The 16,893-nt window shown below is 45.9% G+C and overlaps 1 protein-coding gene across 1 annotated transcript in view; it reads left to right on the forward strand.

Moving 5' to 3' along the window:
• The first annotated feature begins 32 nt into the window (after positions 1-32).
• Positions 33-16,893, forward strand: part of Dnajc17 (DnaJ heat shock protein family (Hsp40) member C17) — a 30,833-nt gene continuing 13,972 nt past the window's right edge. Inside the window, exon 1 of the mRNA XM_055596351.1 lies at positions 33-183. Within this exon, the coding sequence (XP_055452326.1) occupies positions 106-183 (78 nt within the window). The 5' untranslated portion in view covers positions 33-105. The remainder of the gene's footprint in view (positions 184-16,893) is intronic.

Here is a 16,893-nt window from a genome sequence, read left to right on the forward strand (position 1 = left end):
GTTGAGCCGGCTCGGAGTTAGAACCGCCCACACCCACCCTCTCGTTGCCGCGCGCTCGCTCAGACTCCTGGGAGTTGTAGTGCCAACTCGGTTTAGGCCGGAACCATGGCGGTGGCCAAAGAGCTCTTACAAATGGACCTGTACGCGCTTCTAGGTGTTGAGGAGAAGGCGGCAGACAAAGAGGTGAGAACCTGACAGGCATGGCGTCCCTTCGGTCCACCCGCCTGGCCCGCTCCAGCCTCCGGCTTTCTAGGCTCCGCCCTGTCCTGGACCGGGAAAGAAGAGAGGCCAATGACTAAAAAGGGGGCCTCCGGGGCATTTCCTGAAAGGCTGTGGACCTCGTTCGGGAAGAGGCATTGAGGGCTGTGTGACCGCGCTGTCCCTGCTGCCACAGTGTGTGGAGGCCGGTTCGAACCTCAAAGCCAGGCTTGCTTTCTTGCGCCTGCGCAGCATTAGTTGCACGCTGAACCTCTTACCTGTGTCTGGAGGTGTTTTGTTTCAGTCTCTGAACTAGCTGTTTTAACTTCAGGTAGAGCCTAGGGGTTCATGTCAGCTCTCCAGGCTCTTCACTCTCTCCTCAGCCACCCCCTCCTTCCCTGGACTTGGCATTGAGGCCTAGGACCGAGAGAGCTCGATTTCCTTTTCCTCCTTTTAAGTATCAGATGCCCCTGTGTTGCTCCTTAGCGGGTTAAACACCAAGAGGATCAGAAGGTTAAAGCAGGCGATGTGGAGTTCACTTAATCTCAAGTGCTGGTCAAGGTGCCGGTGTGTGTGTGTGTGTGTGTGTGTGTGTGTGTGTATGAGTGTGTGACAGATGTACTTAAGGTTTCTGTTATCTACTCCTGGACTGTGGCAGTTGTGACAGTATATGCTGGGGGGTTCACTGGATGAAAATTAAGGCCCACCAGCTAGGCATGGTGGTGCAGACCTGTAGTGCTAGCACTTGGGAGGTGGAGGGAGGAGAGTCAGGAGGTTAAGGCCAACTTCAGCTTCTTGTGGAGTTCAAGGTCAGTTGGCGGTGCCTGAGGTCCTGTATTAAGGGGAAAACAAAGGAAAGAAAAAGGCACTATCAACGAATGCTCTTTATACTTCTGGACTGCCTTGCCCAAGGGCTGAATGTTCTAGAAACAGTGCTCTAGGGCAGAAAACCAGGGCCACTCAGGAGTCTTTAGGAAAGTTGTGGTCACCCTGCTCAGAAAGCTCCCTGAAGATGTGGCTGAAGTCAGAGTGGGTGTAGAAATACCCACAAAACACCTAAAGCCTCTATTACACTTTTTTTTTTTTTTTTTTTTTTTTTTTTTTTACCTAAGGTTTTTTTTTTCCTTTTTTTTTTTTTTTTTTTTTTTTTTTTTTTAAGGCAGGGTCTATGTAGCCCTGGCTGTCTTGGAACTTTCTCTGTAGACCAGGGTAGCCTCAAACTCACAGAGATAAATCTGTCGCTGCCTCCCAAATGTTAGGATTAAAGCATGTGCCCCATGCTCCACTTTGAGGTCCAGGCTTTTAACTTGAATGCTTGGGGTCTAAATTCAGATCCTCTTGCTTACAGGACAAGGCTCTTTACAGATTGGGCCATCTTCCCAGCCCCAAATCGTCATCATCCCCTCCTTCTCCTCCTCCTTCTATTATTTTGTGTTTGTGTGTTTGTATGCCATAGCACACACATGGAGGACAAGGGACAGTTTATGGGAATTCTCTCCTTCCACTTTATGGTTACCAGGGATTGAACTCAGCTCATCAGGCCTGAAGGCAAATACTCTCACCAACAGCTGCTTTTTTCCTGAAAGCAGAATATTTCATCATGTGTGTGTGTGTGTGTGTGTTTGATACGTCCACGGACACTATGTACCACAGTTTCTTTCTCCAAAGTGTCAATGGACACCTTGCTTGATTCTTTGTCTTGACTGTTGTGAAGAAAGCTGCAGTGAGCATGTGTGGATGGGAGATGGTGATTTTACATGCATGTTTCTAATTTGGCTTCCATGGAAAGGCTTCCGGGAGCCTGGGAATATAGCTCGGTTTGTAAGGTGCATCCATGAAGCCCTGGGTTACCCTTATAAAATTGCTTGTGATGGCACAAATCTGTAATCCCAGCACCTGGGAGGTAGAGGCTGGAAGATCAGGAGTTCAAGGTCATTTTAGATTGTAATGTTTAAGAAGTTTTAAGCCAACCTGGACTGCAGAGATCCTGTTTAAACAGCAGACAGTAGAGAGAGGGTGCTTGGTGACAGAATTGGGAGGAGGACAAAAGCCAGGTCCCTCAGGTCTATGCCCTTTCCATAGGGCATAGTTTTTCTGTATAGTTCAGGAACACTGAGGAACAGTAGCCCACATTGAACCTTCATTTAGTTCTTTCTCTGAATCAAAAAAATAGGAGTCCACTTGCCTGTTTGAGCTCTCCAATTGGATATATCACAGGGGTCTTTAGTCTTACAGGATCCAAAATTGAACTTTTCTGCCCAAACCTGTTTCCTCATTGGAATTCTCTCTTTGGTTTTTTGTTTTGTTTTTGTTTTTCCTCTTCTTCTAGTTCTTCTTCTTTCTTCTAAAGGCATGTGCCACCACGTTAAATTTTAATTTAATTTTAATGTTGTACTTTTTAAAAACTCTTTTATTTACATTTCTTATATATTTCTCCCTACTTTACCCCAATCCCTTCCAATACCCCAACACCAGGTAGGAGAGAGAAAGGATTAGTGGGAAAGGGGCACAGTTCTCTTAGCTGGTTAGGGTCATCAGGTTCCTTGGAGCCAGTCCAATCCTCCTTTCAGATCTCCAACTTCTCGTCTCACTTCATCAACAGCAACCAGGAGCTGCAGCGGGGAAGCAGCAGCAGCAGCCTTGTTCTTTCTCAGAGCTCCTCCACGTTTTCTGGGCTCTGGCTCCAGAGTCCCCAGTTGGCAAAAGAGCTCCCCTCAGACCCTGCACCTCTCAGACCCTGCACAAGGCAAATAGTCTGCTGCTATGGACTCTCTGAATCAGCCCCAATTCCCAAACCTGGGAATAAAACAAAAACATGTTTATATCCACAACATTTTAAATTAATTTTTTAATTGGTGTTTTGCCTGTGTATGTGCCTGTGTGAGGGTGTCTGGTTTCCTGGAACTGGAGTTGCAGACAATCTGTGGGTGCTGAGAACTGAACCTGGGACCTCTGGAAGAATAGTCGGTGCTTCCAGCTGCTGAGCCGTTTCCCCAGCCCCCATTTAAAAGTTTTTTTTAGATTTATTTATTTATTTTATATATAGGAGTGCTTTGTTGACATGCACAGCAGAAGAGGGATTCAGATTCTGTTACAATGGTTGTAAGCCACCATGTGGTTGTTGGGAATTGAACTCAGGACCTCTGGAAGAGCAGCCAGTGCTCTTAACCGCTGAGCCAACTCTCTAGCCCCTAAATGTTTTTTTTTTTAAAGCTGGCTGACCTCCTTTTTTTTTTTTTTTTTTTTTTAAGTTTTATTTTTTATTTATACAGCCTTCTTTCTGCACTCGGGAAGAGGGTACCAGATCTCATTATAGATGGCTGTGAGCCACCATGTGGTTGCTGGGAGTTAAACTCAGGACCTTTGGGAGAACAGCTAGTGTTCTTAACCTCTGAGCCACCTCTCCAGCCCCCCTAAATGTTTTTGGTTAATTATTTTTTTTTTCTTTAGATTTTAAGCTAGGTGATGGTGCACGCCTTTAATCCCAGCACTTGGGAGTCAGAGGCAGGCGGATTGTCATGAGTTTAACGACAGCCTAGTCTACAAAGTGAGTCTAGGACAGCCAGGGCTATTACACAGAGGAACCCTGTCTCAAAAAACCAAGAAAAGAAAATTTAGGTCAAAATGTGGCTGGAGAGATAGTTCAGTGGTTAAAGGTACAGAGGACCTGAATTTGGTTCCCATTACCCACACTGGTAGCTGACAATCACGTGTCAGTCTAGTTCCAGAGGGACCTGATGCCTCTGGCCTCCTTGGGTACTCATGCCTTTGTGTGAATAGCCACACTTAGATACACAAAGGCCTGATTGGTAAAGTGTTTATTTACCGCATAAGCAGGAGGTCCTGAGTTCAGTCCCCAGCACATAAATAAAAACCCACGTGTGTCAGTACACACCTGTAATCCTAGTGCTGAGAGGGGCAGAGACAGGAGGATCCTGGGAGCTTTGCTGGCTAGCTAGTAGAGCCAAATTAGTGAACTCAGGATTTAATGAGACCTTCTCTCAAAAAATAGGTGTGATGGAGAAAGTCTTTAATCCTAGGGGGCTGAGACAGGTGGATCTCTCTGAGTACCAGCCCAGTCTGGTTTACATGGTCTACATGTCTCAAAAAAAAGAAAAAAAAAAAAGAAAGAAAGAAAGAAAAGAAAAAAGCAAATTAGAATAAGATACTGATTACTATTAGCTAGGGTGGCTGTTACAGAAAAATAAAACTCCAGAGCCAAAATAAATACATATGTACATATTTAATAATGTAGAGAAATTGGAATCCTTGTGCATTGCATGTGGTATGACTATTGTTAAATATTATTGGGATTTCTCAGGCTGTTAACCCTATATTAAATATAGGGTTGCCATATGGTAATTGTCATGTTTTGAATAAGATGTCCTCATAGTCTCTGGCATTTGAACACCTGGTTCCCAATTTATGGCACTTTTTGGGAGGTTTAAGAGGTGTGGCCCAGGGGTTGGGGATTTAGCTCAGTGGTAGAGCAAGGCCCTGGGTTCGGTCCTCAGCTCTGGAAAAAGAAAAAAAAAAAAAAGAGGTGTGGCCCTGTTGGAGGAAGTATGTCACTGGAGGCAGAATCTGAGAGTCAAAATACTTTGATCATCAGCCAGGCGCCTTTAATCCCAGCTCCTGGGAGGCAGAGGCAGTTACACCTCTTGAGTTAAAGGCTAGCCTAGTCTATTATTCTAAACAGCAAGTTCCAGACAGGCAGTACTACACACAAAAATCTTGGAGAAATCTTGTCTCGAAAAACCAACCAAGCAAACAAAACCTTTGGTTATTTCTAATGTGTTTTCTCTGCTCCCTGCTCGTAGTACAGAGTGAGAGCTTTCCAGCTTGTTGAGCATCCAGTTGCCATGGGTGCCTGTTGCCATGCTTCCATCCGTGATCCCTCTGGAACCATAAGCCCAAATAAACCCTTCCTTCTGTATGCTGCCTTAGCTGTGGTTTTACCAGGTTCTCATGGAGCCAAGGCTGTCCTTGAACTCCTGATTTTCCTTCTACCTCCCAGGTTCTGGGGTTCTAGGTTCTTTTTATGTTTTGAGTTGTGGTAAACATACATACATACATAACATCAAGCATTTTTTTTCCTTATTAAGGACAGTCACATTGCTGTGCCCTGCCACTACCGTTCCATCTATATAGAACTTCTCCATTGTCCCAAATAACAAATACAACTCCCATTTTCCCCTCCCTATCCCCGGGAAGTGATAGCTACTCTTCTTCTTTGAATTTAGTACAGTGTTTTCAGGAATTAACCATGCTATAGCTTGTGTCAGGATTTTTTTCCCTTTTAAGACTGAATTCCATTGTATGTATGTGTATTCACTAATCTGTTGGTGAAGATTTGGGTTGTTTTGCCTTTCCAGTACTGTGTAGAAGGCTTGTGTGGACATGGCTGTACAGATCTGTTTTTCTATGTAGCTCAGTGGCTTGCCCTGGGGTTTGATCTCTAGCACTACCAAAAATCAGAAAACTGTCTTTGGATATAACTCCAGTACCGAGCTGCTGGGCCATGCGGTGATTCTGCGTGTGGTCTCTTAGGACCTGTGGTATGGCCATCCACAGAAGCTGTACCATAACTTTCCTCTTCCTCATTGCCTTATTACTTTGTTTTTTCCGTTTTTGGGGTAACAATAAATTGGACCACCTGTGAGGGTTTTGTTTTTAATTTTTATTTATTTTTATATCATGTGTACGAGTTTTACTGAATGTATGCAGTGCTTGAGGAAGTCAGAAGAAGATGTCAAATTCCCTGCAGCTGGAGTTACAGATGGTTGTCAAGATCACCTCTTCGTGCTGAGAATCAAACCTGGGTCTTGCGCAAGAGCAGGTGTGTGTGTGTGTGTGTGTGTGTGTGTGTGTGTGTGTGTGTGTGTGTTTTCTTTTTTTAAACTCACCAAACAGACCTGTTTCAGGGACTTCTACACTTAATACTTCTGATAGTTACATTCTTTGCTTTGGACATTTGGCTATCTAACTGACCGCTGGGAGAGGTTCTCCCTGATGAGCTGATCCAATCAGTTGTCCCACACCTTCACTGGGCCTGGTGCTCCAGGTGTAAGCCCTGGCAGCTGCATTTTATGTAAATGACAGTTGCTCACTTTTGGCCTCACCCATCAGGGTGTAAAAAATCCTGGCAAGGACTTCCTGTTTTGTTTGCTGCAGTTTCTAGCTCCTAGAACAATGCCTAGCCCTGGACAGATACTCAGTAAACACTTGGTGAATGATTGAATGAGCATACAGTGTTGTATTCAGGCAGAGTGAAGTTAGTAGACCAAAAGTTAATGTATTTACAAGATTATGATTCATAATGTAAACCGCCTTGCAGAAAGGTTGTACTGATTTACTTTCCCACCAAGTAGGTGTAAGGTCACCCATCTCTGCTTGAATCCTCGACATTTGACGCAGCATACCAGGTACCCATCGCCTTGCCCAGGGCAGGCACACCCTGAACCTTCACAAAGTCAAGCTGCCTGTCCTTCCTCTTTACATGCTTAGATACAAACACACTTGTGTGAGGAGGCAAGAAACATTTCCTGTAGATGTTTCTCTTGGCGTGGGAATCAAACCCAGGGCCTTATCCATAGTCAGCTTGCGCTCTTCCACCGAGCTGAGCCGTGTCATAGCCTGAGAACCTTCTGTTAGGTGCCTACTGGGTGTCAGGCTGTGCTTGGTGCTGATACAAATGTGAATGGAAGTTGTTCCTGATGAGTCCCGCTTCTGTTTTGTTTCTAGCCCTTGTTTCTTGCTCCTGGAGCTCATCATTTTGAAATCTGGAGGCTAATGGTGATTTTCCTAGAAGTGTGCCTTTTCTCTTTAAAGTTTTACTCATTTTTATTATAAAAAATATTTTATTTTAGGTGCAGTGGTGTTTTGCCTGCATGTATGTCTGTGTGAGAGTGTCAGATCCTGGAGTTAACATACAGTTGTGAGCTGCCATGTGGGTGCATGGACTTGACCCCGGGTCCTCTAAAAAAACTAGTCAGTCTTCTTAACCACTAAGCCGTCTCTCCAGTCCCAAAGCTTTATTTCTTATTTTTTAAAAACCATGTGTATGTGTTTATCCGTTGGGCATGAGTACATGAGTGCAAGCGCCTGTCAAGGCCTGAGGCGTCTGATGCTCCGGGTCACAGCGCCCTGATGTGGGCGCTAGGAATTGAACTCAGGTCCTCTGCAAGATCAGTAATGCTTGTAACTGCTGACCATCTCTAGCCCCAAAGCTTACCTCTTCTAATCAAATGATGACGTCCTACAGATACATGGTGTGCATTAAGTAAGAGTTTTCTAACTAATCTTTAGTGAGAATTACCGCTTGTCAGTATTTTTTGTTTTTGTTGAGACGGTTTCTCTGTGTAGCCTTGGCTCTCTTGAACCTTTTTTTAGACCAGGCTGGCCTTCAACCCACAGGGGTCTGCCTACCTCTGCCTCCCTGAGTGCTGGGATTAAAGGCATACACCACTACGCCCAGCTTATTTCTTTCTTATTGTTTATTTTTTTGAGACACTTTTCCTAGGTAGTCCTGGAACTTGCTATATAGATTAGGCTGGCATGGAACTCAGAAAGATCCTCCTGTCTCTGCCTCCCTAGTGCTAGGATTAAAGGCATGTGCCACTAGGCCCAGCTCAACACTGTTTCTTTAAAAAGATTAAAAAACCATCAGAGGTTGGAGAGATGGCTTAGCTGTTAGGAACCCTGGCTATTCTCCCAGGCATCCTGAGTTCAATTCCCAGCACTCACGTGGTGGATTACATCTATCTGTAATAGGATCTACTACCCTCTTCTGGTGTGTAGACATACATGCAGCAGAGGATATACATAAAATACATTTAAAAAAATTTTTTTTTGGGGGTGAGCAGGTTGAGACAGGGTTTCTCTGTGTAACCCTGGCTGTTCTGGAATTCACTCTGTAGACCAGGCTGGCCTGGTCAGAGATCTGCTTGCATCTGCCTCCCGAGTGCTGAGGTCAGAGGTCTGCACCTCTACTGCCTAGCTAAATAAATAAATCTTAAAAAAACAAAACAAAACAAACAAACAAACAAAAAAAACCCTATCAGTTTTGAGGCTAGACGCCAGAAAAGAGTTTGAAGGAGCAAGGTGAGATGAAGGGGTACCAGGGGACAGCTCTTCCTTAAGAAGACATAGCTGCTTGTTGAGGATGGTACAGGAAAAGAACCTGGAAGATGTGGTGGGCTTTGACCTATTGGATTCTTTGGGTAACTGGGGGTCATTTGTGGACTCGGGCTATGTGTAATAGACCATGTCCAGACCCTTTTAGGCTAGGTACTGAGGACTCCTCACTGGAGGACACTGGTTCTCCTCAGCAAGATCCAGGGGTGGTGCGTGGTGCTGGTACACAGCCTGCAGTCCTGTGGGTCTGTGTTTTACTTGCCACTGGCTGAAGCTCTAGAGTTTTGAAGTTAAGCACCTGCTTGCTGAGTAAAAAGCCATGATTTGTTTGCATTGGGAAGCTGCTCATTAGCCCTCAGAGTAATGCCTCACACTTATATGATACCAGAGAGCTTTCCCATGTCTAGTTCATTTGATGTGATCTTCAAAACAAGGCTAGAAGGCAGGCAAGGACCATTAACTCCAGTTTATAGATGAGAAAACCAAGTCTCAAAGGGGTTAATTGATTTGCCTGGCACAAGACAAGTAGTAAGTGCAGAGTCCCTGCCCAGACCTGAACACTACTCTCCACACTCCAGGAGCAATTAGGGCAACCAGAAATGATCTGTGGGTCCCGGAGGTTGGCCCCCAGCTCTGTAGGAGTGACAAAGACTTGATCCATGTGACTAAAGCCACCTGACATGGTGAGCCCAGCAGTGTGAACTGAGCTGGGAGGCTTTAGGAAATGTTAGACACCAAAGTTTCCATTTCAGCTAAGGCAGCTTTCAAAATAGTTTCCATTTTGTGTGTGTGTGTGCGTCTGTGGATGTATGTTTGTGTTTTTGAATGTATGTTTGTGTTTTTGAAGGAAACTTGTCATGTTTATGAAAGGGGATATGATGAACTCTGTGGGAAGGCGCAAGCTGAGAGAGAGAAGTTCTACCCCTAGGAGAGGCAGAATGTCTCTTGGTCCGGGTCCCCAGATCTCTGGCGGTTGATCGAGGGTGAGAGCAGGCATTGGGAAGAATGGGGCAGCAGGGCCAGGATGTCTTGTGGATCTGGGGGTTGGGATCAGCAGACCGAGACAAGAAGATGAGAAAGGTTTTGGAATCTGAGCCTGGGTTTGAGATGTTTAAAAAAGGTAGGAAGATACGAGGCTGGAGGGAAGGGTGGTATGTGAGGGAGAAAAGGAGGGCTCGTTTGCGTTCCAGGTGGTTAGCTGGAAGTTGAGGAGTGTTGGGGGGACTTAGAAGGGAGAGCAAAGGGAAGGGAAGACCAAAGAGGATGCACTGAGGCCCCCCAATCCTGAGTGCCGTAGAGGCCAGGCTCTAGGAAAAGCTAGCCAGGCTCAGCGCATGTGTTAGTTGTTCCTGGTGGAATAGGCCCTGTCCTGAGATTGCATCACTGGCCATGGCTATCATGAGAGAGACCTCGGTGTGGGGCTCAGGCACCCCCAGAATCATCTCAAGCCCACCTGTAGAGACCTTGGAGACCTTGAGCTGTAGAGGATGGTGTGGGATGGCTGCCTCTCTGCTTGTGTCCAGTGGGAGTGGCCCACAGTCTCTGAGTGTCCAGACAGTTGAAGATTTCAATATTGTTTCTGTGTGGGTGAAAGGAATAATAGTGACCAATCTTTCAGACAGAGGGGACTGTTGCTCATTTGTTTTCTTTGTTGTTGTTGTTGGTTTTTTTGCTGTTTGTTTTCTGAGACCAGGTCTTACATAGCCCATGGTGGCCTCCATATGTAGCCAAGGCTGGCCTTAAACCTTTGATCCTTTTGCTTTAGCATTCTAAATGCTGGCATCACAAAATGTTGGCTGGGTATGTGCCAACATACCCAGTTGGGCATTCATTCATTCATTCATTCATTCATTCATTCATTCATTCATTTTGGTTTTTCAGGACAGGGTTTCTCTGTGCAGCCTTGGCTGGCCTCAGAGTCACTCTGTAGACCTGGTTGGCCTCAAACTCAGAGATCTACCTGCCTCTGTCTCCTAAGTGCACCACCACCACCCAGCAGTTTATTTTGTTCTGTGTCAAGTATAAAGGCACATGCCTTTAATCCTTGTACTCCAGAGGCAGATACAAATGCAGCTCTTGAGTTTGAGGACATCCTGTCTGCGCAGCGAGTTCCAGGACAGCCAGAACTATACAGTGAGACCCTGTCTCAAAAAGACAAAACGAAACAAAACAAAACAAAAAGTCTAGAAAAGACAGCTTACTGAGGCAGAATACAAGAACAGCCAGTGGGAACTAAATGTTACCTCTCCACAGCCCTTGCCACAGAGCAGGGTAGAAGGGATAATGCGGCAGCAGCTCTCAGCCCCTCCTGGAGCTCCGCAACTGGTTCTGGGATATTTGTGTGTGTGTCATGTGCATGCCTAGTGCCCACAGAGGTCAGAAGGGGAAGTCATATTCCCGGAAACTAGAGTAACAGACTTGTAAGGTGACATGTGGGTGCTGGGATTTGAACCTGTGTCCTCTGGAAGATCATCCAGTGCTTTTAACTGATGAACCATCCCTCCAGTCCTTGTTCTATTTTATGAGACAGGGTCTCGTGATGTTGTTCAGATTGGCTTTGAACTGTTACAGAGAGGAGTCTTAGATCTTGTGCCCAGAGTCCCATGTTCCCTTTCTGCCTGTGACGTCAGGCAGTCACATAACCCCTGGTGTTCCTGGGAGCAAGGGAATGTGATGTCTGCCTCCCTAGGCTTGGGGAGAGGTGAGTGCCCAGGCTGTGATGACAGAATGTTCCCATTTCTGAACTGGGGCTGCTAATGGCTTTCTAGCTGATTCATCGAGATGGTTTTTTCATTCTGCCCCTGTAGTCCCTGCCTCCCTGTGTATCCTTGTCTGAGTGCTACTGATTGGCCTGGCCTTTGAGAATGGGGTCTAATTACTTGTACCTCTTATTTACCTGGCTCCAAGTTTTACTACAAGAAATGACAGCTGCCTTTAAAAAATAATGACCTGTTCTTTGTTGCGCAGCTTTCTTTTAAGTTAATGATGGCTGTTTCTATTTATTGGATCCCTCAGCCCTTGCTTTTCTGGGTGAGTCAGGAGTCCCTTTACTTCAAGAGGTGAAACTGTGGACAGGAAGATTGTCCAAGACCCTGCTGGACGCCTGAGGAAAGCACCCTGAATATGGCAGGAGCCCTGCTGTGGCCACTCCCGCTGGGCTGGCCTGCTGTGATTGTGGAACCAGTTATGGAGCTCCAGAAGGGGCTGAGAGCTGCCGCCGCCTTACTTCTTCTCCGCTCTGTGGCACGGGCTGGTTCCCACTGGCTGTTCTTGTACTCTGCCTCAGTAAGCTGTCTTTTCTAGACTTTTTGTTTTGTTTTATATTTTTGAGATAGGGTCTCACTGTGTAGCTTTGGCTGCCCTGGAATTCACTTTGTAGACCAGGCTAGCCTAGAAACCGCAAAGATCCACCTGCCTCTGCCTCCTGAGTGCTGTAATTAAAGGTGTGGCCTGGCTCAGAGAGAAGGTGTTAGCAGGCAGAGTGGGAAGTGACGAAATAGGTGAGGCTGGACTGGGCGGGGCAGTCGGGAGAGCACCCACCTCCTTCTCTTTCTCGGGCCTGAACTAATTGACTTCTTGGAGGCTTCCTAATTGGTTTTGGTTAAAAGCAAATGTTTGCCCTTTTCATGTGACAGGTATTGATGCCTACTAGATGCTATTGGTTTCACTGGTCTGGGCCCTGAGAACACCCTCTCAAAAAAACAAATTGAACTACTACTACCACCACCAATTAAAGAAACTTAGAGTTCCTTCCTGGGGGGCTGGAGAGGTGGCTCAGTGGTTAAGGGCTCTTTCTGCTATTCAAGAGGGCACCAGTTCTCCAACAGAGGGCTTAGTTCTCAGCACCCACAGCTGCCTGTACCTTCTGCTCCAGAGGATCTGATGCCTTCTGGCCTCCAAAAGTGGAAGTACTACAGTCCACATGCAGTGCAGACACACACACACACACACACACACACACACACACACACAAATAAATTAGGGATTTAAAAAAACAAACCAAAAAGGCCTTTAGGAGGTGGAAGCAGGAGAATCAGAAGTTCAAGGTCATTTTTTTAGCTATGTAGTTGAATTTGTTGCCAGTCTGAGACTCCTGTGTCAAAACAATCAAAAAACAAACAAACAAACCCAAAACCTTGTGCAAATTATAGTTTATAACGGGTATGGTAGTGCACGTGGGAAGTAGACGCAGGCGGATGTTTGTGAGTTCTAGGCCAGCCTGGTCTACATAGCAAGTTTCTGGCCAGCCAGGGCTGCATAATGAGACTGTGTCTCAAAAACAAAGCAAAAAGAAAAGTTTAAAGTCCTCTGGGGCTTTTGGTCACCTGAGTCCTTGTCATTCTAGAGCTGTGCCTTGGAGACAGGCTGACCCCCTGAATTGTGGTCTGCACAGCTGTGGGAGGGTGGAAAGCAAGTGAACTGCCTGTCACCCAGCTTCTCCTTTCTGTGAAGTCTCAGGAGCGCCGGAACGCCGGTGTTTCTGAGAGTTGGAGAGACAGGAAAACTATAGGAAAGGATAGAGAGCTGGGGCCACTCAGAAGACTGTTTTTGGGAGTTGGTTTCCCTTCCACTGTGGGTTCCAGGATCAAACTCAGGTTGGGTGAGTGCTCAGCAAGTGCTTTTATTCACTAAGCCATCTTGCTGGTTTCTGTTGGACATTTTAATCTCAAATATAACCTTGTTTTTCTTTATTTGTTTATTTGCTGCTGAAAATTGAATCAAGGGCCTTTGCATGCCAGACAAATGTTCTACCACTGAACTGTATCTACAGTCCTTAATATTTTTTATTATTTTGAGAGGTTTCACAAAATTGTGTATTCAGGCTTTGGATTTTGTTTTGTTTTTGTTTTCTTTTGTCTTTTTGAGTCAGGGTTTCACTCTGTAGCTTTTGCTGCATTCTGAGTGCTGGGATTTGAGGCATGAGACACCACACCCAACTAGGTCTTGAATATTTAACACTCCCACCTCAGCCTCTTAAAGTAGCTGAGAATAACGGCTACTAGGCCCAGCTTGAATAAGTAGCATTGAGAACTGAGGCCAGATGGCTTTAGGAGAGTTTTTACCTGGTGAGAAATTCTTCAGCTGCCAGAGTATCAGAAGGGTTGGACAGAGCTGGGATCCAGTTTGTAAGAAAGCACCAAAGTCTAGACCAGCTGTTTCATAGTCTGAATTAGCCTTCAGCCTCAATCCCAGGGACAGGCTCTGCCCAGGGCAGGCTTAGCAGTTAAATAAAGTAATAACTAGTTAATCCAGGCATACATACTTGGCCAGCATTCTTAGGCCAGTGAGAATTGGTTCATGGCCACGTTGGTGGATCTCAGGCTGTGTACCTAAGCCTTCCACTTTTTCAGTATTTCAGAGCTCCCATGGCAGCCATGAATTGAACATTAGGGCTATCTCCAGCAGAGTTAAAACCATTGCTGTCCACACAGACAATTCAGATTGGCTCACTTGGGTGCTAGGGCCCATTCCTGGAGTTCCTGCAGGGTGTCATGCTCCTAGACTGCTGTATGGCTTACTTACCCCTGTGAGGGATGGGTGAGGGAGAGGTTTGGGTTTTCAACACCATGTTGTCCTGCTCCGGTACTTCAGTCAAAGGTGTGTGTTACCACACCCAGCTTTTGAGTTGTTATTGAGACAAGATCATCATTTAGCTCAGGCTGGCCTTGAACTTGCTCAAAGTATAGTGTGACGTTGAACTTTTGGTCCCTATGCATGAACACATCCCCATGATCCCAGGGATGAGCCAGCACACCCTCTTTAGTTTGGGAACTTGTAGGGAGTGTCAGACTGTTTCCTTTAACCCCTCCAGCAGCCCTAAGAGGTGGGTGCTTTAGAGCCCGAGTCCAAGCGAGATTAAGATTCAGCAAGTTGTCAAAACTGGGTGGATATGGTATATATGTATGAAACCCTGTCTCAAAAAAGGGGGCTGAGGGTAGGGAGGAAAAGACCCTGGCTTAGGTCTGAGGGTCCAGTTCTATGGTTCACATGAAATATCACCCTTCTTTCTTTTTAAAAGATTTATGTATTTATTTATATTAAGTGTATATCTGAGTATATGAATGTGTACCAAATGAGTGCAGAGGCCAGAAGAGACTGTTGGATCCCCTAACGCTGGAGTTCCAGGCGGTTGTAAGCCACACAAATGTAGGTGCTGGGCACTGAGCCTGAATCCTCTACAAGAACAAGTGCTCTCAACTCCTGAACCATCTCAGCCACCTACCATCCTTTTTCACTTGTTAATAGGTGAAAAATAGCTCTTAGATTTTGTGTGTGAGGTCAAAACATTTTTTCTTGTTTATTAATCATATTTTTTCTTTTTGGGACAGGGTCTCACTATGTAGTCCTGGCTGGCCTGAAACTCAGAGATCTGCCTTTTGTGCCTGCTGAGTGCTGGGGTTAAAGGAGTGTGCCTCTATGCCCAGCCTTTAGATTGTTTTATGAATTGTTTCTTCGTGCGCTTCCTCTCTTCCTCACTTCCCTCACTCCTTCTTTTTCTTGAGATGGGACCCCAGATGGCCTAAAACTCATTATATAACTGAGGATGACCTTGAACTCTTGATCCTCCTGCCTCCACCTATATAGTTTTTTGGGTTTTTTCCCCTCTCCTGTTAGTCTCACCATGTAATCGTAGCCTACATGGTTTGGAACTCATCATATAGACCAGGTAAACCCTGGAGTCCTTGAGTTCTTGGCAATCTTATCTGCCTCTCTGGTGCTAGAATTATAGGTGTATGCAACCACACCCAGGTACCTCTTCTCTCTATATTTTTGTGACATTTCCCTTACTTTAAAACAAAGAAGAAGCAGGTACAGAACCTTAAAATATAAAAGAAACCGGGTACAGTAGTGCCCGCCTGTAGTCCCAGCACTCAGGGAGGCAGAGGCATGCGGATCTCTGTGAGTTGAAGGCAAGCCTGGTCTACAAAGTGAGTCCAGCACAACCAAGGCTACACAGAGAAACTCTGTCTCTAAACAACAACAATATATATTTATATCTATCTATAAATCTTATCTATCCATCTATCTATCTATCTAATTTATATCTAAAAGAAAAGCTGGGTTTAGTAGCACACACCTTTGATCCCAGCACTTAGGAGGCGGAGGCAGATGGATCTCTGTGAGTTCAAGGTCAGCCTGGTCTGGACTGCATAGTGAGTTCTAGGACAGACAGAACTACATAGTGAGACCCTGTCTTGGAAAAAAAGAGTCTATATGTGTGTGTGTATGCATATTTGTGAAAAAAAGGTTGGTAGAGTGACATAAAAATAAAAGGGACGGGGCCCGGGTCTGGTAGTGGATCTCTTTAATATAGCAAACACAGGGCGACCCTGTCTCAAGAAAACCAGGGAAATAAAAGTAAGAGAGACGCAGCTGTGGGTTCAGTGGAGGGGAAGGCAAAGGACAAAGTTCAAGGTGGCGATTGCACATGTGCTGCCACCTAGCAAGCTGTCTCCTTCCTTCCCGTTGTATTGGGTTTTTGGAGGGGGGGAGGATTGAAACGTGGCTTCCTTCTGTAGCCTAGTCTAGTCCAGGCCTTCCCATTTTCTTGCCTCGGTGTCCTGACGGTGGGGGTTACAGATTCCAAGCCTTCATGCCCAGCTCACTCTAATCTTTTAATAAGCGTGCTGGGGTAATGAGAATGCGGACTGGGGAATGCATCAGTAGGCAGCTGGGAAGATGGAATGACCGGGATGAGCATCTGCTCCCCACTCCCCAAGGCCTTCGGTCTCTTCAAGCCCCATTGGAAAGCCAGACTAGCTCGGCCCAGCAGGTGGCGGCACAACCCCAGAGATCCTGGGCTCCGTGACTGGAGGTAGCTTGAGTCAGGTTCCTGCCTGTTGGACTCTCCTGGGAGATGTTGGCTGCATACCTCTGAAGGTCTTTATTTAGCTCACTTTAGTAAAGAAGTGAAACCAGGAAGCCAGTGTTGAGTTGCTCCTCCCCGGAGTTTAAGCAGCAGGCAACTGTACCCAAGAACCCAAGTGAGATGCAGTGCCTCAGAGGCAGAGGCGGACGCTGTGACTCTGTACCACCTTGACTGGAAATGTCTAAGCAGGCCTCGTGTCAAAGAACGTCTTGGTAGCCATTGCTTTTACCTATTGTTTATTTACTTTTTATTTTATGTGTGTGAGTGTTTTACCTGCGGCATGTCTGCACAGCACGCATGCAGTGCCTGTAGAGGCCAGGAGAGGGCCCCAGATCCCCTGGAGTTAGGGTTTTGGTGCTGGGAAGTGAACTCAGTGCTTTGCAAGAACAACAACTGCTCCTAACCACTGAGCCATCTCTTCAGGCCCTGCTTTTAAATTTTTGCTGATACAAGAAATGCTGGAGTTTGACCTAGTGGTAGATGTATGTAATTGTAGTACTTGGGAGGCGGAGACAAGAACAGGGTGCATTTAAAGTCAGCCTAGACTGCATAGTAAATTCAGTTAGCTTGGTTCTACGTCAGATCAAGACACTGTTGGAAAAAAAGCACCTCCCCCTTTTTGTGCATGCCTAGGATTCTCTTTCTTTCTTTCTTTCTTTCTTTCTTTCTTTCTTTCTTTCTTTCTTTCT

This window comes from Psammomys obesus, unplaced genomic scaffold (assembly GCF_907164565.1).
Source record: "Psammomys obesus unplaced genomic scaffold, mPsaObe1.curated_primary_1811, whole genome shotgun sequence".
NCBI classification, from domain to species: domain Eukaryota; kingdom Metazoa; phylum Chordata; class Mammalia; order Rodentia; family Muridae; genus Psammomys; species Psammomys obesus.